This window comes from Homarus americanus, unplaced genomic scaffold, assembly GCF_018991925.1.
Source record: "Homarus americanus isolate GMGI-L3 unplaced genomic scaffold, GMGI_Hamer_2.0 scaffold48220, whole genome shotgun sequence".
Taxonomy (NCBI): domain Eukaryota; kingdom Metazoa; phylum Arthropoda; class Malacostraca; order Decapoda; family Nephropidae; genus Homarus; species Homarus americanus.
In genome coordinates, this window is record NW_024755060.1 from 1,256,893 (window position 1) to 1,283,028 (window position 26,136).

Below are 26,136 nucleotides of genomic sequence, written 5' to 3' on the forward strand. Positions count from 1 at the left end.
TACAACAAACGTGCATAAGGCCTCTTTCACACTATGCGGTTTCTCGCCGCATTTAGATGCGGTGCGGTGCCGGACATAGCAGTCGACTGATAGTCCTTGTGTACCTCTTCACACTATGCGGTTGCGGCGAATTCGCCGGTCCGACGCCGGATTATATGTGCAGCGTCCCACTGGACTAGTTCGGTACTGCGCCCGTAAGCTGCAAACTGTAGACAAGAGTCCAAAGTTGGGTCGCTGTACGCGGCAGCTGGACGAATGTGCGGCAGAAAACCGAGGTCTCTCTGGTGCGGCGACCGCATCTAGGTGCGGCGAAGAACCGCATAGTTTGAAAGACGCCTAAGGCACCCGTTTAAACATCTACACTCGTGACATTGAACCTCCCCGGGTTAACTCAATGCCACCAGACGACCGCTAATATCGTTTGGCATTTAACCCTTCATACAACACTTCTCATTTATATATAGGGTGTTCCAGAATAATGTCCCTGCCTCCCTGTCTGCTCCCTGCTTCTCCCTCCCTCCCTGCTTCTCCCTCCCTCCCTGCTCCCTGCCTCCCTCCAACTCACAGTGTTTCAGGGAGCAGGCAGGGAGGGATGCAGGCAGGGAGGGAAGCAGGCAGGGAGGGAAGCAGGCAGGGAGGGAAGCAGGCAGGGAGGGAAGCAGGCAGGAGGGAAGCAGGCAGGCAGGGAGGGAAGCAGGCAGGGAGGGAAGCAGGCAGGGAGGAAGCAGGCAAGGAGGGAAGCAGGGAGGGAAGCAGGCAGGGAGGGAAGCAGGCAGGGAGGGAAGCAGGCAAGGAGGGAAGCAGGCAAGGAGGGAAGCAGGCAGGGAGGGAAGCAGGCAGGGAGGGAAGCAGGCAGGGAGGGAAGCAGGCAGGGAGGGAAGCAGGCAGGGAGGGAGACAGTGAGCAAGGAGACAAGTACCAGGCAGGGAGGGAGACAGGGCGACAAGTACCAGGTAGGAACATTTTTCTGAGACAACACCCTAAGATTACCGTCACTCACTAGAGCTATCATCACTAATAAAACGATAATTAACCCCAGCTGATAAAAGATAAAATAAAACAAAAACAATTCCTCCCCTTATCCAATAAATAAAAACTCAAAAGGTTAAAAAAAAATAAATAAAAAAAAAAGAGTAGATAAAACTAACCAATTTCAACGTGTGTGTGTGTGAGATACGTGACGCCCCCGGACCCTAGCTGACTGACGCCCAGGGTGGACACATAAATGTTTCACGATCGAACGCTTGTGTGTGTGTGTGTGTATAGGGTTCAAAAACACTGTAACTCGTGCCCTTTGATGTGTGAAAAAAATATATAAACCTGTAAGGGAAATTTACCTGTGTTTATTTACGTTCCGGGTAAAAGGTTCATATTACCTAACATAAGGTAGTTGTGTTTAGCTCTTTAGAAAGGTCTTGCGTTGGGGAGCAGTATAGAGGGCGTGGGAGAGGCATAGGAGAGGTGGAAGGGGCATCAAAAAGGCATTGGAGAGGTACAGGGGCATCGAAAAGGCATAGAAGGCATAAGTAGCATAGGACAATTACAACGAACAAAAAGTAAAGAAAACTCTCTCTCTCTCTCTCTCTCTCTCTCTCTCTCTCTCTACGACCACAGCACAACAATGACACGTCGGACCCTCCCCCGCCCCGTCAAGGTGCTGTACCGTATTGGGAGATAATCGCTCTTGTGGCGCACTTGAATTCAGGTCAGCCTTGGAGACTCAATTAGATAAGGCACGAGGAAAGGCAACGCGATACCATTCAACTCCTTTTAACAATGACGGTTTTATATAGAGACAGTTATTCAAGCCATTTTAGGGGGGGGTAGGGAGTGTGTGTGTGTGTGTGTGTGTGTTCAGCTTACCAAAGAGAGTATAAATCCCACAGAATAACTTAACAGCCCTTAGAGAGAGGGAAGGGAAGGGAAGGGAATGAAAGGGGAGGGAAGGGGAGAAGGGAAATTAAAGGGTTGTATGAGTAAGGGAGAGAGAGAGAGAGAGAGAGAGAGTTAGCGTGACCATACACCGGAGTTTATCGACGTACTGATAGAAGCAACCATTATAAGTCTGAGACACTGGGTTACCTGTACACCTGTGGCGATGGTGGTAATGGTGGTGGCAGTGATGGTGTTAGTGGTGGTGGTAGCAGTGATGGTGGTAATAATGTGCTGATGATACTACTACAACTAATAATAATAATACATCAACACTAATAATAACCATAACAATAACATAAAACAAGGAACAATCCACAACATTTATACATATACAAAATATTCTCAACTGTTTCACTGGACACGACCTACACGCAACTGAAATACATAAGACTTTACCCATTATCTCTCTCTCTTTTCTTTCCTTCTCTCTCTCTCTCTCTCCCCACCCTTGAGGCACTACCAGATAAGCTTATATAATCCCCTGATTGTCCATTATGCTCAAAGTACTCCAGAACAACTACGCGTTTCTGTATATATCGTACGTCTGGCACAACATTTCTTCACTTCGTACGTCTGGCACAACATTTCATCACTTCGTACGTCTGGCTAGACATTGCATCTCTTCATACGTCTGGCTCAACGTTTTAACACGTCATACGTCTACAGTGCTTCCACTTTTAAGGTAAATTATCCATTTTTTTTTAGGAAATCAAGCCTTTACTGACGTAGAGTTTAGGGTAGTGGGTGTTTTAGGGTAATTGGGCAAATTTGGGGGTATAAATATAGAATCTAGGATAATCAGACATATTCGTTTAGAACATAACCAAATTTATAAGTGTTTATTATTTGTCATTAATAAAATAACGATTTTAAGACAAACGCATATGATAGTCAGTCTTCATTAACTCCTAGTCCGTTTTTAAAATTGTGGTGGGCGTTTGAGGTACGTTGGCAACTCCCTCCCACACGCTCTAGTAACCATCACTGAATCATGACTCCGATTATTAAAAAAAATCCTTTGGAACTCGAATGTGAAAGCCTTAGTGAATAGTCATGTGTTTGTGTGTTGTTGGTGAGCTGTGTTAATTATGGGTTGTGATGTGTTGTTTATGATGAGTGCTTGTTGTGTACATTTTTAAGTCATCGTACTCCAGGGGTTTTAAGTCATCGTACTCCAGGGGTTTGAGTCATCGTAGTCCAGGGGTTTAAGTCATCGTACTCAAAGGGGTTTAAGTCATCGTACTCAAGGGGTCTTAAGTCATCGTACTCAAGGGGTCTTAAGTCATCGTACTCAAGGGAATAATAGTTCTAAATCATCGTACTCAATGGTTTTAAATCATCGTACTCAAGGGGTTAAGCTCGGAGTGAACCCAATCCCTGTTTAAATGAAACTATTAAGGCAAATATAAAACAAATATAAAATAATAACAATAAGCAACTTACCCTCACTCTCTCCCTCAGTGCCAGAGACCCCCAGATATTTTGGTCGCGTTTAGTCACGTACGGTGTTTCCCTCACTGACTAGGTTGATGGATACGATATTTTTTAGCGCGTGAGGATGTGTTTTTCAAGGGCGATATAACATAGCCCATAAACTAATTCTTATTTATTCGCCTTTCTTGTTTGATCTTGAGACGAATAACAAAAAAACTCGGAAATCTTAATGTTATATATATAAAGACGTTCTTCCTTATGACTTAATATCTAAATTGCTTAATTCTAGTCCTCGTATCGTATTTATGTAGTTGAAAATATGTAATCTATCCTGTCGAGTTTTCGCTTAATGTTTTTCTATCATATTTGGAATTTAAGTTTCCATATTTGATGCTATATATTATAGCTATACGTACCCCCAGGTAATTATTTCAGCTACCAAGTTCTTTAAGCATCGTTCACTTAGCTCTTAACCTTTACAACAAAGAACTTCGAATAATTTCACTGTTTTTCGCCCCTTTTCTCAAATATTTTCGCTGTTTTCGCTATATCCACAAAATAACACAATAACATCACATACTGGGCCCATTTATCGTAATTACATTAGTTTCCTGTATCACACGTAACTCAAGGCAATCTAGTTATGTAATATCGTTTGGTTGTTATTATCCCCTGTTTTCTGGTCTTTCATCGTGGCCTATCTCATCCATCTATAGTTTTTATCAATTTTTCTCTATGCGCCTTTCCCCCACCATTTTCGTTTTCAAAGGTGTACCAAAATATTGTTTCACTGTTGAATTCAAGTTATATTATATTACATATATACTAGGAATCACTGTTTTATTTTCATTTCGTCTTTACTTGCCGGGGTCGCTATTAATTCACTTATAATAGGATCAATATTCAGCTGATTATTTCACTTATAGTTTGCTGGGAACACTATATCATTTCACTTATAATGAGATCAAAATCCATCCTTTGTATTAAATTACTAATACATGGGATCCTTATTAAGTTCATGACATTTATGGCTACTCATAAACACCGTTAATTACCATCAGTTTTTTTTTATTCACAAATTCTTCCTTCCGTGGCTTAATTAGCAATCAACTTGTCCTAATTTGTTTTTTAAATCTTCAGTAAAGGTTAATTAGTTATGTTGTTATAATTAACCATAATAATTTGTGGCTCATGAACCAATTGTTTACTGACTCTGATTGGCCGCCACTGCAGGTATGGCTAGAAATTCTTAATAAAATGCCTTTGTTAGTTCCGTAAAAGTAATAAACTAAGACAAATACTTTTATATAAACATTAATATACTTTTCATCACATCACGCGACATTTAAAGTTTTATTCTATTTAAGTTCACATAATTCGTGTCACCTTTGAACATGCTATCATATTTACCTTGAATTCAACTCAACTAACAACTACACGAGGAAATAAAAGATTCACAGATAAGGTAAATATTTTCATGTCACTTATTCTGTGTCGTGTGGCCGGCAACAAAAACAATCCTTACTCTTGTTATCATTCGTATCTAAATAACTTTATAGAAGTTGTTTTCGTTATTTATTTTCGTGTTTCAGCTGCCCGGTTTATTTTTCGATAAGTTTCACTGCTTCGTTTCGCGTTTTGATGTTTCAGTTCCCTGGTTTAATAAGTTTTACTCACTGGGTTTATTTATAATATTTTCCACGCTTTTGTTTAATTTTAGCGTTACGACTCCTTGGTTTAATAATCATTGTTTACTAGATTTACTTTCTCCAACAATTGCAACAGAAAATCAGGATATGTCTAGTTTATTCATCAAAGTCAACAAGGCCATTTTACCATCACAAATTCAATGCACCTTGCAAATTCTCCCAGGGGTCGAGACGATGCATTGAACTACCATACAAAATCAATTCTTCATAGTCAGACATCACTACTTTTTAGCCCATCAGATCAAACCACAGGAAGGAATATTGTTGCATTCATGTGATCACTAAAAAAAAATCAAGTGTTTCAGATGACAAAATGACGAGATGACGAACGTGATATTGGGGCAGTTTCTCATTCGATATTTCAGGGTTGATCTTGGGATATTTCACTTGATTTTCGATTTGTTTCATTATACTCCAGTCTTTGTGATGTATCTATAATGTGTAAATTTCTGTCGTATGTACGTTCATGTATAAATCTATTAATTAGTGAGAGTTATTGTAATAAATCAATATGGTTTACTTATTCAATACTGCTGTACTTCCCAGTTTCGATTTAAATACTTTGTTAGTTAAGATTCAACTTTCTTCCATAAGTCCATGACATGAAACAATCTTTTCTACCGGAGTAAGTCTGCCATTAGTCACATTTTCTCGTTGGTAATAGAGGATAAGTTTTAAGAATTCATCTACTGGTTCACCCACAAATGTCACCACTTCACTCAATGCATTTGCGCGAGTGAGGACGACGCCCGTGAGGAGCAGCGCACCCACCCTCACTCCGCCGCGGCCTACGGGACACTGACTTGCTAGCATGTGTTCCTTCTTTTATCACCTTTGGTCGTGATTGTTTCCTACCTAACTGCCCTCCCCCCTCATCCAACTGAATATTAAAAGGAACATCCCTGAAAATTAATTAATTACCTTGACTATTTACCTCAGGGCAGCAAATGCAGGTTTATGTATCAATGTTGTTTAACTACATAACACTAATTTACATATCATTTGCATTTAATATTTTTCAAAATTAACCAAATGACTTAATCCTATGGAAATTTAATATAATTCATTTGTGGGTGATGAAACAGTTACAAACGTTCCCACAGATTCAATTAAGGTAAAAAAAATATAACTTACGAGCCTTTAACATCCCATCTTTGCGTCGTAGCTAAAGTTAGAGGCCTTTAACATACACTTTCACATCTTAAGGGGGCCTCTATTATCTCGGACGCTTGATTCTTCTACAATTTATGTCATGTGATATGTGGGTCCAACTCTGAAGTCCTCTCTGTGTGACATAACGGGGTTTCCTGCCAGCTAAGGATAGGAAAGGGAAGCGCTCTCTCTGAAGCCTTCGTGATGGGGCGCCGATTTTACACCCCTGTGAATTTAGACCGAGTCAGGTCACCCAAGTCCTGTGCCTTTACTCTTGTTAGCAGGGATCTCTCTCTCTCTCTCTCTCTCTCTCTCTCTCTCTCTCACACACACATGGACGAACAGACGGGAGCAACAAGATTTCGTCTGCCACCGCATCACAAAAATGTCTCGAGACGGTGATGGCGTAAAAAAAAAGGTTAATTTATAACTATTAAACTCATTACCAGCATTGCCATCACCCTCGGCCCCCCCCCCTCCCCCCTCACCAAACGGGAATTAATTTACCTGCCTTTATCCCCACACCTGTATATACTGATAAGAATTAGTCTACCTGTATGTGGTAATTTCCTTTCATATCTAGATTCCCGTAATTTACCTGTTTTATCCTCCACACCTGTACGCAGAGAGATTTAGGAGTCAGTTTTTTGTCTGTCTGTCGTGTTTTCTGTTCATATATATACTCAGACAAGATTATTATGACACAGCATAAAGTAATTAATCTACCTGTTGTTTATATGCACACCTGATTGTATACCATGATATTTATGATTTATTTTTTGTTTCTCTTAGTTCAGGCACCACCCACCTAACTTAACTTAACCTAACCTAACCTAACTTAACCTACCCTAACCTAACATAACTTAACCCAGCCACAGAACAGAAAAATACACCTTAAAAAAGGGCCCCCAAAAATGTGGCGTCATTCCTCAAAACACTAATTACTACTCAGGTAAGATCTGGGAGTGACACCAGGTGTGACTCACAGACAGACACGAACACAGTGACAAAAGAGAAAAAAGACAATGGGAGAAAATGAGAAAAACAAAAAGGAGAGAATAATCACCTGAGTGGAGAGAAAGAGAGAGAGAGAAATTCAACTCTAAACAAAAAAATAGCTCATAACTACCTTTAATTCCTCACTCTACCAGCTACCCTAACTATCATTATCAACCACAACATCACTATAACAACCAATCATAACCATCTAAAATTATCACCCCAAAAAATTTTAAATTAAAAACAAAAATCTCTCAGGTAAAGAAGCAGTCAGGAACCTTTCAATTTCAAGGTGTCCTCCTACCTATTAGATCTCTTGATAGCTTACGAGTGGATTTAGCTCACCTGACGCTTTTCATTTATAATTAATCATACGCGCTACTGACGACACCCCACCCCAACCCAACCCGACCCAACCCAACCCGCCCCGCCCCGCCCCGCCCCGCCCCGCCAAGCAACTGAAGGCTGTGTCAATGAAAGGATGACTGAATTTACCTAAGGTCGATATTTCTGGTAATATATTTTTTTTTCATGTGGCCTGGATGATGTAAACACCAACACGAGGTAAAACACCGATTACTTTATGATTTTTTTTATGATTTAAATAAGTTTTCATAATGGAGAGACGTTCTATTAAGTTTTATCACTTTGTATTATATTTATATTACGTGGTTTTGAGATCCTCCAGATATTCAGCAAAATATCCACAGAAATATGGAAGACTATTTACTCTCAAACTCAAATACCATCAAAAAAAAAACCTAGTAGATTAATCCGTCAGCCCGATTAAACATATTATCCACTTAACAGTAAAAAATGCATAATAATTGTGATTTATTTTTGTACACAACATATTAGCAAGATCGTATGTACGTCTTCAATATCTTCCCACAAATTTTTTCCCGAAATCAGACGAATATTCAACTCTAACTTAAAAGCCACTACATATAGAACCAGAGAGCGGAGGATCGCTGCAATTTTTCGTTCCATCTCAAACGCCGGAGTTTATTTACACTGGCGGCAAGATGGCACAGCAATATGAGGGGATAGCAACGCCCGCCCGAGGTGTTCAAGCGCTTGTATTTGGTATTATGTTGATGTTGGTTTTCTTTAATAGTTTTTTCTTTTTCTTTTTTTTTCTATTTTCTCTTAATTCGTTATTATCAATGTTAATAACTAATTAAAAATCACGCACATAATGCCATCTGCCGGTTACAATAAACTACGTTAAGTTCTTCACATTTAACTGGTTACATCTGAATGCAGCTAACACTAACAGCACGACAAAATCTAACCATCTCACTTAATAAAACACTAAAAAAGGTGATAAAACTAAACTAGCACACAAAAAAAAAGTTAATTAATGCGTTCAAATATAACTCACAAAAAAATTTACTTGAAACTCTCGAGCCTTGAATACCGGGTTGCAAAGGACAAATAAAGTACGGGACAAGTCTCTTAGAATCTTGCCCGTGACTGATGAGGCTGTGAGACTCAGATCCCAGATAAGACACGACCGTCGACCGCATCCAGCCTAACAGTACGACAAAAAAAATGGGAAATGATTTGATCCTGATAAGCCGGCCCATAGGTAACAACGCCCAGGCAACGAATCATTACTCAAAGCGAAATAATATTGAGATGTCAGTATTTCGGTAAGCATATTCTTGTCAACAACGCAGGACGAATCGTTAGTTATCAGAAGTAAAATTAATATAAGAAATTAAAATCCGTATCACACTAGAATCATTTTATCGAAAGGCGAACAAATTATGGGAAATGATCTTGAGAGCGAATATTCTCAGTAACGCATCATGGTCACCATATGAAAAAAATGGAAAACGATTTAATAACACCACGCTGCCATGACATAAGTAATGCGAGAGTATAATCGCTTAAAGGAGTATATATTCCATGGATTTAATAACACCTGTTGTAGGAGGTAACGAGAAATGTGTACAAATTATTTTGAGCCATATTCAACCAGCAACATGATATGGTTAACAAAAATATAATGTCATTTAAATTTCCCCCCCAAAATACCAGTAATTACTACTACTTTTTGTTCATTTCGATAATAAACGTCAAAGATAATAATACTCGTGTATTTTTGGTGTTGAAAATATGTAATCTCTCCTGTCGAGTTTTCGATTCATGTTTTTCTATATTTGGTATATAATTTCCATATTTGATGTTATATATTATAGCTATACGTACCCCCGGTTAATTATTTCAACTACCAAGTTCTTTAAGCATCGTTCACTTAGCTCTTAACCTTTACAACAAAGAACTTTGAATAAATACGCTGTTTTTCGCCCCTTTTCTCAAATATTTTCGGTTTTCGCTATAGCCCCACACTAACATCACATACGGCATCGTCCTCAAAATAAAAATGATATAAAATAATTATGAAGGTATTTTAGTTGATTTCCTTCATTTTATAATTGATAATTTAGCAATACTGCTTTATGATGAGTTGGCACGAGAGGATGACTCTACGAGCACTCTAGAATGCACCATGTCAGGTCCGGGACTCTTATGGACCTTTATCCTGGACAGTTTATTTCTAATACCCTCTTCTGTGAACACAATGTGGGTCAGTGCTGCGTCGAACCGTCTGTCCTCAAACGCAGGAAGGTTAGTTGCATCCTCTCTTGCGTAACTACCATCTTCAAGCCTCAGGTCTGATACTCCTACTCGCGTTTTTAATTTCGACTTTGCATATGGAGTTGATTGGGCGTTTTGGGGAAAAAAAAGAACAAGCTATGGCATTTTTTAGATCTCATGGTGTTCTCCCGACCTCAGTCAAGTGTCCTAAGTGCAAGCTGCCCGCCTATACCCGCGTTAAGCGAGAATCAGAGTCAGTAACCAGTACTAATCTCAGAATCCAACGACGAACCAGAACCAGGCCAATAAGGTAAGAAATAAGTGATTCCATCATATGACGAGAGTTAGTTAGGTTACGTTACGTTAGGTCAGGTCAGGTCAGGTTTTTAATTATCTAGTTTTTTTTTTGTGTGTGTATTCGCTTAGCCATAATTTTTGGCGGAAAACGCCCCACCCAAAACCCCCGTTAACTAAAAAAACCAGGCAATTTCCGACGGAAATGAAGGTCAAAACCAATCAAAACACACAAAAATACACCAGAAAAACAGTTTAGACTTAATAACATTGTTGCGTGCACTAATACAAATATACCCCAAAAAACTACCTAACCTTACCTAACTTGCTTGCTGTGGATCCCCGGTATATAAGTAATTTGCAAGGGAAACGTCTTAAAACTGTCTGAACCATGGGCAAACATTGCTCAACTCGAGATCCATATTTGTCCCAAACTGCAGTTATACCCAAAGCTCTAAGCGCACAATATAAATCTCGCTATAGACCCGAACTCAACATTTTCCCTTCTTCAAAACATTGTTCGTTGTTATTGGGCATTAACACATTTTCTTATATAAAAATTGGCTATAAATGAAATAAAAAAAATGATGTAGGCTACATTACTCAGCTCAAACTCTGCATTACCGACGAACGTAAAGTTGAACTACGCACCCACAGCCATTTAATCTTACCTGGTTGAATTTTTACGATGTTTACTGTCAATCCAAAACGTTCCAGTTCTTGTGATCACCTGAGAAACGACCATTCAAGTATCCTCTTCTATTTAACTTCCTTCAACCACAACTTAAAGAGCGAAAGAATCACTTTCGTCGAGATTTTAGAAACTGTAAACAGTCACTTCAAAATGGAGGGAAACAACATTGAGAAATTGAGAATGAAGGTTTAAGGATGAGGATTAAAGATAGAGAGGAGAGTGCGGCGCTCTTCAAGGGTCGCCCGGGCGTACGCTGAGGTGACCAACTACCCTTTATCAGCACTATCTTTACCCCATCTAGATCATGAGCACGGTACTAAATTAGAAAATGTTTCAGGAGTAACTGCCTTAAAACTCTTGACCCTATTTCTCTATACCCCTATACTGTCTTCAGTATGAGATTTTTCATTTATTATCAATACTTACCTACTTATTGTTATTATAATATTTCAATTCATTATGTACTAAACCATATGGCATGCTGGAAATCAATCAATACAGACGATGTAATCTCATGTAAATGTTTTGCATATTGTAGTGTTACTTCACTCCCATATACATACACAAGTGACTTGTTTACATGGTATATACTGTACTTAAGGGGCAATATTTCATAAATGGTTGTGTTTTCAGTTATCGTTATTACTAATGGCTCCTTTGTGTTCACAACCATTCAAAGGACATAAACTGAGAATCTTGTGTCACTTTTTTTACTGACAAATTAGTTTTCTTGCACTACAAAACCATCCCAAAAATGTATGGAAGGAATGCATTATAATGGAATTTAAGTTAAAAAATAGTCTTATACGAATATTAATTTTATTACAAGAAGTGTCAGACAAACACAAGCACAACTAATTCTTAACACATGAAGTAAACATTCAAATGTTTCAGTTTTGGAGGAGAGCTGCGTGGTTTGAATAAATCCGGGGTGAAGTGTTGGCTGCATAGAACAAAACTCCTGTTGAGTTTTGAGAGTGACTTATTTAAACACAGTTGTGGAACCTGTAACTACTTTTCTCATCTGCAAGGAGGGGAAGGTGTCATTAAAGAGAAATCTAATTACACTATTGCAAGGATTGTTCTTCATTGTTATTTTATTGGATAAAATTGCATTTTCAACCACACACCTCTTTCAACATGGAAAATGTTTAGTGTATTTTTATGGGTATCAAACGATTTTGACCTTCATTGCCTTGTAAAAACAGAGCGTTTTGCTCCAAATCATTACGTTATTAAAAATTAGTTTTTCGTACTATAACCGTGTTTACGTAAATAAATTATTTAATTTCCGACACTATTATGCATTTGCGACAAAATTGGTATTGAAGAAAAGTTTTTCATAGTAGCCTTTTAAGAACAGTTTGTTATAATTAAAAATTCTTGATTCTATGGTTGTGATAAACTGCAATAATACCATTCACCCTATTTTTGGGCCACAAATATGAAATAACACACACAAAAGGGTCTGTGATTAGGAGCAAACTCTCTAATAATACCCATTTCTGGCGTAAATCATGATCCTACACCCTTCTAAATAAGCTAACTCACTGGAGCTGCCTCCCCACCAGGCTAACTTCTGTGGAATTATTTCTCAACTACATAATTTACTAAACTAAACTACACCTAACCTTGTCCTAATGGTAGGTAAGGTTAGGCCCTAACCACATCAAAGGCTTCTGAGAAAAGTTAAGGCTCATGGTATCGAGGGGAAAAGTTTTAGATTGGATAAAATCGTGGCTCACCGATAGAACACAGAGGATCAGCGTAGATGGTTTTAAATCTGAGTGGGGTCGTGTAACTAGTGGGGTTCCACGGGGGTCAGTACTGCGCTCACTCTTGTTCATAATCTACATAAATGATCTTGATACTGGGATCAGCAGTGACTTAAGCAAGTTTGCGGATGACACCAAAATAAGGTGGCAGATTAATTCAGGGCAGGATGCAAATGCACTATAGGAGGATGTAATAAACTGCAGGAGTGGTCAGAAAAATGGCAAATAAAATTTAACCCCTTGCAGCTCATCCAGCACATCTTCACCAAAGAGCACCTCACTGAGATCACTTTCACTTTGGTTGTGGTAAGCTCTTTGGAGTGGCTTCCAAACAATTTGTTACTTGGTAATGTTTTCCCATGCAACCCCTGCATTGAGGAGCATATTAAGAAAGAGGTATTAAAGAACATTACTACCAGGTATATAGTATTTACTTAATATAATAAGTACAGTACAGTCTCTTCCTTGTCTCTAACTTCAAGATTTCATTAATATGAGAACACAAAAGAGTTTAATACAGTATTTACCTTTTCTCAACTTCCAATTTTATATAATGAGGGTAAAAACAAACCTGAATTTGCCAATGAAATGCCTAAGAGATACCTAACAACTGATGTATAAGAAATAATATACAATAATGTACACTTTCAGCCACACAGTATTGCCTCCAGTTTATCTATTCACCCTCGGTAACTTGTGGGTTAAAAGCACCTTCTTCCGTTTCCATTTGTTCAGCACATTGATAGTTTTACTGTACAGATACAAGAGGTGTAGTTACATATTTCTATATAACTTCATCAGACTAAAAACAAGTATACAGCTGAATCTCATTCGTCAAAATGTAGGGAGATGAAACTCTACTCTATTTTCATTCTATGTATTTTTTTTCTTAGTACAGCCTCACACTCACAATATCATCATACCCACCATAATCATCATCATCATTTAGAGGCCATTATCTACTCTTGGTCCGAAGATATTCATTATAAAATCAAACACAACACAACACAACATTATCTTTAAATAACATACAAGCAACAAGTTTACGTAAGTTGGTTCTTGTCATCTGCTGTCATAAAAGCTTTAGCACTGTAGCCTCCTGAAGGACATGTAGTCATAAGGAAATAAAACTAAAACTGTAAATGAAACAAAATAAAATTATTCCTCTTCTGGGGAATTTAAAACAGTCCAACTGGCTAGGAAGCTGACCAAAGAATAATGCGATGGTGATGAAATACGTATCTATATATTAATTCTTATTGGCTCTGGGTGTATGATAATATATACAGGTCTGGCAGGTTCAAAATAAGTTAAATAGCCAATTAAATACAGCCAGTGAGTGTAAACAAGAGACTGTACAGTATAGTGATAAGACTTGTGTCATGTATAATGTTTAATATAATCACATGTATTGTATAAGAAATGGATACATAAACACAAATATACAGTACTGGGACTTAACTTGTGTTTTTACATTCTGAATATTAGTCCATTTACAATACTTTAATAAAAAATAATTAAAGGAATGACAAGAAAATACAAAGCATAAAATTTAAACTAGTACATTTGTAAAGACAGAGTTTATTCTGTCAATATTAATATGTTTCCTCACAAATAAGTAATTTTCTTGGTTATATGTTGTAATCATATATTCTTTTACAGGTTGAAATTCCCATATCCGGTAAACATGTAACCAACTCCAAGCTGGATATAGAAAATTGCCATTATTGAAAAAGTCGTATTTCTTAGCGTACAGGTACTTGTAAACAGGTAACTGATACACTGTATGCCTGTATGCGTATATAAGCACGTGTTTGGGTGCCGTGGTGCAGTTTAATAAGGGTAAAATAAAACTGTAGTACTTAAATAAACACATCACTGCCCTCGGGTGTGATGGCGGGAGCGATTGGCTCACCACAGAAACATAACTGGCGAAACTAAAAGAAACTGCCACTCGTGCTGTTTTGGGGGGGGGGGGGTTGCTGTGTGTTAGAATCCCGGATATGAGAGCTTCAACCTGTACTGCTTTTTGGGGCAGGCAGAAGGGAGAATACTATGGTCTAATTTCACTTTACTAACTGTACTAGGTGTAAAAATGGGCTCATTAGAAATTTAGGAAAATAAATTGCTTTAATCATCTACAAAGTTTTGACAACATCTACCCCCTTGAAGACAGTCAGACATCTGGTACAGTGGCTGGTGCAGTTTGTGAGATGTGGCAACTCTGTGTAATGTTTACCTAGCATCCTCAGTCGGGCTACTATTGTGGAGCTCCTTGGGGCCATTCCTGGAGCTACAAACACACAGTTGCCACATCTCACAAAATGCACCAGCCACTGTACCAGGTATAAGTGCAGTGACTTAGTGAATTTACTGCACTGATATGAGCCACAAGAGAGAAAGACAAGCCTGGCTAGTGACCTTGTTTATGTACACAATTCTTTAACAGTAAGTTCTGAGTCCAGCCAACTGTATTAATGCTTCCAACAATGATTCTTTTCAAAGTATTTCAGTTGTCCATTAAAGCCAAAACTCTCACCATGAAGTTCCATATATACAGTATATATTAACAGAAAAAAGATACAGGTACAGTAGAAAGCTTTGTTAGTAAAATGAAGAACGTTTTGGTATTACAAGAACTTAATTCCTCAATATTTTTTTTCCATGAATCAATAGCACAGATGACGATCAAAGTTTAAATCCTAGTTGTAAAAAATATGAGTACCTGTATAAGAAAATAAACATCAATTGCTGCATCAAATGTTATCTTAAACTAAACACAAGAATTGCCAAAATTTGATTAATGGCAACTGAGTGACATTCATCTGGGAAGAAGTAATGTATGCACTGTTTTCCCTGGCTCAGTGGTCAGGCAGAGTTGGTAGGGGTCACTGGTGTGGTGTGTGTGCTAAGCTGGCCACAAGTCACATCAATATCCTAAGCTAAACTAACTCTTCTCAACCTGGAGTTGTTTACCTGTACAGTATTATAAAGGCAGTTACCTCTCATTTTAAGCACAGTCTTACACTCAACAAGTCACATTCACTAAACTTATTTCCGAGCAAAGTTTGACTCCATGTGAGCTACTCCACGCTGGAGTGAACTAACCCGAGATTTAACTCGATCCTCCATGGAACTTGCTGAAGCATTTCCAAGTTGATTCCTGAAAAAAAAAATTATATTGAACATTAGTAGCAAAAATACTCTCAATTAATTTAAAACAAAACAAGTCTGTAAAATGAAATCTACAACAGTTTTCTAGTTCTGAGATTTTCAAATTTGATTTAAAGTCGTAAGCAGGAGAAAAAATTCCTTCAAATAAGACAACACGTAACATTCATATCTGACATTATGTTTCATTTATACCTTATGACTTAAGAGTATATCAAATACACCCTTTCAAAAGACTCGACACAAATAATCCCTTCATCTCTATGAGACTCTAACCTCAGATAACACAAGAGGAGTATGGAGGTCAAAAATTACACTACCTTACCTCATAAACTTGTCCACTGACGCCTCAACTGCTTCTTCTTTCTTTCTGTCCTCGGCGTACCGTTCAACATTTTCCTTCCTCTCCTTGTCTCGTTTCTTTGCTGCTTCTATCATCTCTTGCCTCTTCTTCTCCATTTCCTCGGGAGTTAATTTCTTTTTGCCCGCACTCTCTCGATCCAGACTCCTACGGGCATGTTCACGTCTGTCTCCACTCCTGCTCCTACTCTGATTCCTATGATGTTTGGACGACCTGTCACCTCTATTTCTCTCTCTGTTGCTACTTTTCTCTCTCTCTTTTTTTCTTTCCATTTCTCGATCCCTAGCTCTTTCCCTCTCTCTACTCTGTTCCCACTTGTCATCCCTTCTTCCTCCTCTGCCTTGTTCCAATCCTCTTCCTCCTTGCCTCTCTCTACTTCTTTCTCTTTGTCTGTGTGGGTCTTTATTCCATGTTCCACCTACACTCCTTTCTCTGTCTCCCTTCTCCCTTCCTTCAGACTCAGAGTGTCCTCCCTTATTATCTATATTCCCCGTCATCTTTTTATCTTCATCATCATCACTATCACTTTCTTCCTCCTTCTTCTTCTTCTTCTTGGATTTCTTCTTATTTCTCTTTTTGCCTTTGTCCTTTTTCTAGAAATATCAAAAATACAATAAGTTACTTAGATTACCTACATGGGATAATTTTTTTTTACATGTACCTCTCTCTTATCTTCAAAGTTTCTCCCAGAATATCATAAAACAGGAATATTTCACTAATAGTCAATTATATCTTAGTTGAAAAGTTTGGGACCAAGATGATAAATTATAAAAAGCCACTATCCCTACAGCTAACTTCCTCTGATGATTCTGCCATTCCTACAGATATTAAAAGAATTAATACACACCAGAACAAATAAACTTACCATCATACTGTAAAAGCTAAAACAAAAACAACCACCTACGTGTTTCTTTGTTTTCTTGTCCTTCTTGGTTTTCAATTTCTTCTTTTTCTTCTTCTTCTTCTTCTTGTGTTCGTCATTGCTGATGTCTGTATCGGATAAATCACTGCTGGTTACCGAATGTTTCCTCTTGTGTGTCTTCTTCTTCTTCTTCTTCTTTTTGCTTTCCATTTTCTCCTTCTCAGAATCTGAATCTGATGAGTCGCTAGATGAACTGAATGACTCACTACTACTGCTATTACTACTGCTAGATCTCTTCTTCTTCTTTGTTCTGATTGTTGATATCTGTAATAAGTAAAACTATCTTAATCATTCAGTAATTACACAGACCCTAGTCTATAATCAGTTAACTATCAATATAATCAGTTAACTATATTAAATACCCATTAATTGCAAACACCTCATCACTGTATTTTAGTATGAGGTGAAATATATCAGCCATGTTACATAATATCTCAGTTGTATCCCCAAAATGTGTCAATACCTGAAGTGGTTAAGTCACAACCCCTCAGACCTTCAATTACAATGCTTAATCCTTGTCCAGTGACTCCCTACTCCCTCCACTGATGATGGCCACCGTCCCTACAGCTAACTTCCAATGATAATGTCCACCGTCCCTACAGCTAACTTCCACTGATATTGTCCACCATTTAAGAGTTAATTAATCATATATAATACTATATGTATCAAGCATAAAAAAAACTAAATATTTGACTAATATTTTACAAGTTTAACCACTGTCAGATTGCAATAATCTACAATTTTTAAACAACACATTTGGTTTGGAAATCCTGGTGTTCATATTCAAAATGAAGTGAAAACACCACAATGAATTTGACCAAATACATTGATCTGTGTTATAAAGACCTAACAACCTACAGTACTTTGACCCCTTCACTATGGGGACGTCACCTTTAATATTCCATGTTGCTAAACCCCAGATGATTTTATTCAACACACAGGGGACCCCATACACAAGTGGTTAAATAACATCTACAGTAACATTGTGTGAAAAAAGATAGCAGGGGGTACAAGGTCACAAGATCAAATTTCCAAAAGTGTAAACCCTGTAGACTCAAGATTTCCGTAAGCATAAACCCTGTAGACTCAAGATTTTATCCATCACACAGAACTCACCAGCTGCTGCAGTTGCTTCATCTTGACGGGATTACTTGTGATCTGTTGTTTAGTTTCTTCTTCTTTCTGACGTATTAGAAGGAGAGGATCTTCCAGCAGCTTCCTCCTCATGTCAACCTGGACGTTACTCATCTCGCGGTGGATCACAGACTCAGGATTGATCTCTAATATAAAGGAAAAGAAATAATAATTGATGTTCTTTATTTCATTTTACTGCCGTTAATTAGTTACATGTACGGTCAGAGTCAAAAGTTTGCTTCCCCTCAAAGTGAAGTGGTATCGACCCCAAATGAGATCAAATGTGCTTTAATTCTCCTCTCTGGTTAAAACAAAAAATGATCCATAAATTAACAAACACACTAGTAATGTATATCAAGGTAATGACATCAGTGACATTTTGGCTCAACTGTATAAAAAAATCAAAACATGAAAATAATGAGGCTCTGTATGGAGACTACATACAGTGCAAGGAAAAATATACATAGGTAATCAAAATATATAGGAATAAAATAGTTAGTCGAAAGGCTGTAGTATGGACAGTTCTATGATTAACAGGTATAGTGTGATTGTCCTTATTGTGTGTAAATAACTTGTCAATAATGTTCAGTGGAAGTAAAACAATTTTGCATTTTGTCCAGGTAAATGGTATAACCTCAAGAGACAGACTTAACTGACCGTGCTCAATGGTATACGCTGCTTTACTTGGCTGAGGGGGGGGAGCTGGTTGTTCTCCCTCTCCAGAAGGTGAAGGTACAGCATCTTCAGATTTCTCCAGCTGTTCGAATGCTTTGTCAATCTTCCTCCCCAGTAAGTATTCCTCTCGGTTAACATGACCTCCTGGCCCCTGAGAAGAAAATGAAGCAAAACACAGATGCAATTATCATATCTCTAGGAAAGATATAGTTCAAGAGAAATGAATAGCTAATCTAATAAGTAATGATGAATTAATTGTAAACACTGTTAGGTTACCTTACATTTGCCTCACACTAAAGTTCTCTAAAATGCTACATGATACCAGTTGTTTTATTCCTTAGATCTAAAAATAAGCGATGTATGAAGAGCAGTTCTGTATTCTCCAATCATGGGATGTATGGAATCTCATTTAAATTAAGTAAAGAGAATAAAATCAGTCCATTATACATATATTGTATCATGAATGTTAACCAACCTTATACATCCAATCCAACTTGTCATTTGACTTTTTGTCGACCGCCCCAGAGTCTTCAGCAGTTTTTCTCAGCATCTCCCTCTCTCTCTCTTCCTTCAACTCTCTCTGGAGCTCAGCCATTTTGCGGTCTTCTTCTGCTTTCTGTTGTTCCGCCTTCCACACTCGCTCCTGGTTCTTCATGGTGTGAGGGTGCCATGACTTCTTCAGGTTCTGTAGGAAAGGTACCAGTATTATGTTGCTCAGTGGTGTTTCCTTCTGCAATACCTGTCTGGAGTGGAGGATTAGGTTCCCTCCTTGTCCACTAACCCTTAAGCATTAAACAATAAATAAATCCACTATTGGGTTCACATGCCAATGGTAGACTAACCTCAAGCACAGTACAGTATTACCAATTGTTGATGGTTCCGAGATGGCTGATTTTGTAAATGTTTTCTTATCACACGAAATCGGTGAGAAATACACAAGCAATACATATTTCAGTGAATCATTTTACACATTTTACATCATTCATCTATAGAGAGGACTCCAAAATCCAAGTAACATGTTTGTTGTACAGTATATCTCAGTATGGGCTCTTTTAATTTTTTTTTTTAATATAAAAGCAGAATATAACAAGTATTTCAAGTTTATTTAGGTTAAGTTAGGTTCAGGTTTGGTCAGATAGCTTAGTATGGCTTATTTTATAAATGATATACATTACTGTATTATCAATGATTACTCTTGGCACCTGCTATTATTCACCAAGTACTGTATATTGGGTTAGAGTCATCTCATACCCAAGACAACTCGTACCCAAGATAAATCGTACCCAACTCACGAGATCAGTCGTATCCAAGATTACTTAAACCCAATTCAAGTGATAATCCATACCTATTTGTATACAGCTCCTCCACGACTTACGACGGGGTTAGGAACCCAAATCCAGGTCGTAAATCGAAATGGCCGTAAGTCGGAAATGCTTAAATAATACCTGTACATAGAAAATCTAAAATGGGTGTCTCTTTTTCTTTTCAGCACCACAAAACACTCACTTTTAAGCTTGCCAGCCATTTTAAAGTGAATTACAAACGGAAATTTTGTCTGTGTACTGACTTTGGGACTCGAAAATACATAATTTGACCAAATTTTGGTACGATTGAGGCAGGTCGTAAGTGCGGGTGGTCGTAAGTCGAGTAGGTCATAAGTCGGGGAGGAGCTGTATATACCATGCATTTTAGCTTTATCTATGATTATAAAAAAAGAGATTATGTAAATCTTGTAGGAAAGCGCAGTGAAATTGGGAAATGTAATGCAGGCTTTAAAATGGTTGCATCTCATTACATAAGTATGTTATTCAGTCACACAAACATTGCATTACAAGTACATATTTCACACTATGTGGTTTAGAATAACTTTATTGTAATTTACAGATTTCAGGCTAATAGACTTGGCAGTTTCAATTTATAAACTGGGCGACATAAATGTTTAATATGGTCTGAAGTCAACAAAATATAGACATGCATAAAAACAGATTAATTTTCCAGCTCCAGCTTTTAGTAAACAAATTAGTTAGTGTACAGTACAGTCTGTCTTCGACTTATGACGGGGTTCCATCCCGACGACCAGGTCGTAAGTCGAAAAGGCAAAAATAATACATAGAAATTCTAAAATGGGTGTCTCTTTATTCTTCTCAGCACCACGAGAACTCTCATTTTTAAAATTGCCAGCCACTTTAAAGGGAATTACAAACGAAAATTTTGTCAGTTCACAGCGCGATCACTAACGTCAGGACTCGAAAATACGTAATTTGAAAAATATTTTATACGACAACGGCGGTCGTATGTCCTGGTTGTCGTAAGTCGAGGAGTACCTGTATATAATTCGGGGCTCCTCTCTGGTTCTTCTTCTGGTATAATGACCTTGTTCTACAGAGTGGCTGACATCATGAAATCGTCAGGAATTTCTTCTTCTGACATGTCAATGTCAAGAATGAAATACAGTAGTAATAAGGATATAAAAGAATGAAGAGTGAGAATATTAGCCAACATATATACATTAGTTATGTTATTGTATATTAATGATACTCTGGATAGATTTGTTTAAAAAGTCACGACCACACAGAAACAAGACCAGTATGAGTAATGTAACGACTTGATTATGTGTCACCCAATATTTACGCTCTTCCTATATACTGTACAATAATTTACTTGCATATATATATATATATGTACAGGTACGAACTGCCTTGTAAATTGGGTACAAGTTGACATGTTCTGCTTAGTACGATTTGCTTGGGTATGAGTTATCTAGCACCCCTGTATACTACTTCACTCTACAATTATAGTTCAAAATGAACTAAACCTACCTAACAAAAACAAATGCTAAATGGGGAAAGCTTTAGAACTTCCCTAAGTTCGGAAAGGTTAGGTCAGGTTCTCAATTTTTTTAACCAGAATTTTCCATCATCTTCAAAGGCCTTTGCCCACTTTGGAAGGATGCATTGTCGTTACTTATGTTAAAGGGGTCGTATTTCATAAATTAAAGATCATATTCGTTAAAATAATAACAAAACACGTACGAAAACACGATTTTAGTATTAAAGAAACGAGTTGGACATAAAATGAATCTTTACCCAAATGAACCATCATATAAATTCATATTGACGTAAGATGAACCAATTAATCATTAGTGGTGTACACATTAAGGAACACATTCAGCCATTACAAAACTTAAATCAAAATATTACACAAAACCAAGTAAATATTCCTTACCAGATCTCCCCCTCCCATTTTGATGAATTATCCCTTTCTTCTTGTGTTATGAGTAGAGGACATTAGAGCCCGTCCCCGCCAGTGAAGCTCTACCACCTGTCCTCTCATGTAAACAAATAAATGACCTCGTTCGTGAGTCATGAATCCCGATGAAGTCGTTCCTTAATCCCCGTGACGTCATGACTCCTTATTTTGCTGACGTCATGACTCCTTATTTTGCTGTATATAGTTGTCCATAGATTATTTGACCCATTTTAATTTGACTTGATGCCTGTAGATAAGAATGAAGGGCTATTGCTTGTTGGGTTGGAGGGTATGGGGGTTTGGAAGGTGAATGAGGGGGAAATTTGAAGTTAAGTAACCGGGCTCGACCAGATATGCTGTATTTTAAAATTCTATGTTTATATTTTGTACTAATAATTTAATTTTACGTTACAATCGTGTCTTAATATATACTATTATCATGTGACACCATGGAACCAGAGTAGCTTGTAGTCAATGGTGTGAGTCACATATTGCTTCCATTGTTGTGACTTGGAAGTAAGTAATATTATCGAGTAATATAAAAAAATAATCAATATTACTGTAATTATTTTATTATATTATTTTTATATTTAATAACATTTGATCATAATACTGACACTGATAATGTAAACACAAAATTTATAAAAATATTGGAACACTTAAAATTAACTTAAAGAATCCATAATGGCTTCTACTGGGTATATACTATACCACATTAGTTATACGGTATTGAACTGTTTCAATGTTTTATTAGTGTGTGCGGCCATTCCTACCACCTGTTAAAAATACATGATAATTAATGTAACTATTTAAGTACAGCACTGGGTAATTATTCATTGGTCACGTCTGATACTTTTCTTTTTCTTTTATCCTCTTCACCACTGATCGGCTCGTTAGCCACTTGGGCGATCGGTCACATCTCTGTTATGCTCCTGAATGTACCTGAACCTGCTCAAGTACTGGTCAAGTCTTGAAAGAGCTCACACTCGGTGCCGTCACAACACTCTCTGGTAGATTGTTCCAAGAGTTTACAACTCTCACTCCGAAAAAGTTACCCCTCACAGTTTTCTGGACTTGCGGCTTCTTCAATCTTGAGCTGTGACCCTTGTGGGGCGAGCGTCCGCCAGCTCCAAGTAAGGACACTCGACTGAGTAGTGCCTCCTGAGATGCTTATACACCTCTATTAGGTCACCCCCTTGCCCGTCTGTAGTACCAGTAATTGCTGTATGATGATAAAAGGATGTTGAGGGTAAAGAAATATTTTCAAATCCAGATTATTTTATTGTTCTAACTATGCATTATATGATAACCTGTAACAGATCACCATAAACGTGTGCACACTACTGACTAGAACAGCATACAAGCAATCATATGAAGCCTCTTACACACTTTCTCAGGTAATTTACACGTCTCACTGTACGTACACTCTTACTGACCAAATACTCAGTACAGTATAAACATTGGCATAGAATTCTTACCAACTCTGCCACTGAAAAAAATCAAGCCCTCGGTTTTCTATGAATATAATCTAATGCAAAATCTTAAGTTCACACAAGACTCTCATTCATATTCTGGCAATATATATATATATATATATATATATATATATATATATATATATATATATATATATATATATATATATATATATATATATATATATATATATATATATATATATATATATATATATATATACACACGGTATATAAGACTAATGAGACATAACCTAATTTTGATTCTAGAAGATGATAGCACAAGGAAATAAATCATATCAATGCATTTTTAAAAGTTTACATAATCTTTAAATGTGTTGTAAAATGCCTTAAAATAAGTATATTTTATAGGGCAAACCTTTTTAAGAATAATTTTCATGGCTTATGGTCAATCTGTTCTTTGTCTGGGAAAAACTAAACATGAAGACTACCTACACTGTACCACAAGTAATCACCCAATAGAGTAAAGTCTAATTCATCTAACAGTTCTCATCAATAACAAAATACTAACTTCCTTTCAACACACCAGGACAGCACTCAGGTAACATACAGAGATACCAACAATGACAAACTGAGACATGCCAATATATCCTTCACACTGTGTTTAATTAGTGAGCTGGTTTACTCATATATTATCACCTACCTTTTAACAAATATAATCTGAGCTACACTCCACAAAATTCACTCATTAAAATTATCAATGACTGGTTAGCTCATAAATATAATAACATACTAATTTAAGTGCTTACATATGCAGTAGTTAATTTCACACAATCTCACAACTTCGTAAATTCTAAACTCTTTTAAATTAATTCATTACAAACATTGCCAAAAAATATATGTCAGTATTTTCTAACAATACCGTATGTGTTTTGGACATAATCCATATCTAAAAAAAATCTTGCATATTTTAATACAATAAATTAAAATCTTGCTTATCCATAATGGCAACTGATTATGTTAACAATGACAATCACTAGTATTGATATTTTAAGCTTTAAATTCACTGTCTGGTTTACTGTATAGAAATAAAGCATTAAAGCAGCTTGAAGCTTTTGGACAAGTTGTTTCTAATGTATGATTCACATCCACGTGCCAATGGACACAACAAAATGTAAGTACAGTATATCAGTAAAAACAAAAACCTATCTCAGTAAAATGTTCAGAATTTTCTAGTCCCTAATGTAGATAAAAAGTTCATACATTACATATATCCAAAGCTTGTATTTTCTGGCCTATTTCATTTTAAAAGATACTTATTCTATGGAAGAATATAAGAATGTGAACAAGGAAGAGAATATCATACTACTCCAGCACAAAAAAGAAACGTCCTCCTGGAAGAACCAATATTAATATGAAGTATTTCTCACACATACACACACACACACAGACAGTTCTGACCCACTGGGATATCTATACTGTAGTACTGTACCACACTTAGTAATGATGGCAACCAGGGATATGAAACATACAGCTGGCCTGAACTAATGAGTATTACAAACATTCAAATAAATATTCACGTGGTTAATTGAACCTTAAATAGTGTTTGATAATGTCTTATTACATGTATGGACAAAAATCAGGAGCTGTGGCTAACTATATGTAACATATCATCAACAGGTTCTCACCATAACCAAATTATTTACCCCATATCTTCATTAGCCAAGTGTTAATAACCCAAAGTATATGTTATCCAAGGCACATGACTTTTGAATCACAACTTCTTCATGATTTACACAGCATGGTAACTTGAAAACATAATACCTTTCAAATTTACATGAGTGTAAATGACTTACTAACACAACTGTACAGGAAATTTGTCTCATTTTTTCATAGGTAGAGTGAATAATGTAGTAAAACCTTGATGAATCAAACCACAAATGAATAAAGTAATAATTCAACCATATACAGTCAGGAGCAAAGGTCAAATCGCCTCTCCTCCTGAACCATGAACCCCGAGATTCAGACTCATGAATCCGAAGCATTAATGAACAGAATAATACATCACCGCCTACGGCTTCGGGTTCACAAATCTGAATCCGGGGTTCGTGAAGCAGGAAAAGAGGCAACAGGACTATGTAAACTCTTATGGTAATTACAGAACAATGGTAAAATACTTATAAAACACACAAACATTATAAAAAACATAGATATACTGTACTGAAAAACCTATAAAACACTGGTTAAAATTCATTCACACGCAACACAAAAGTTAAAATAATTGTACTACCTATTCAATATTTCATGATTGGGTATATCTAATCTGGTCTTCTTGTTTTATACAGCAAGATTCATTTATATTAATTTATTAAGTCTCAAACTCTTATTTTTCTTCAACCTATTCTACACTTTTTTTCTATACAGTACAGTTGAACTTCTCTAACCCAGTAGTCTATAGTCCAGCACCATCCTAAGTTTGGACGATTATAAATTCCAATATTGTCATTCTTACTTTGAATTATTATTTTTTCGGAATGTTGTTTGACTTTGTGGTGTGGCATGATTGTTTTAGTTCTTGCCGTCTCGTGG

The 26,136-nt window shown here is 37.0% G+C and overlaps 1 protein-coding gene across 1 annotated transcript; it reads right to left on the reverse strand.

Annotated features, from left to right (window-relative positions):
* Positions 1-13,012: 13,012 nt before the first annotated feature.
* Positions 13,013-22,225, reverse strand: LOC121856307 (pre-mRNA-splicing factor CWC25 homolog). The gene is made up of 7 exons (XM_042351778.1): positions 22,088-22,225; positions 19,338-19,547; positions 18,845-19,013; positions 18,170-18,333; positions 17,036-17,317; positions 16,096-16,724; positions 13,013-15,762 (listed from the first exon to the last, which is right to left on the reverse strand). Exons 1-7 carry the CDS (start codon positions 22,103-22,105, stop codon positions 15,651-15,653), a joined length of 1,584 nt encoding a protein of 527 aa, XP_042207712.1. The 5' UTR covers positions 22,106-22,225; the 3' UTR covers positions 13,013-15,650.
* Between the last annotated feature and the right edge of the window lie 3,911 nt (positions 22,226-26,136).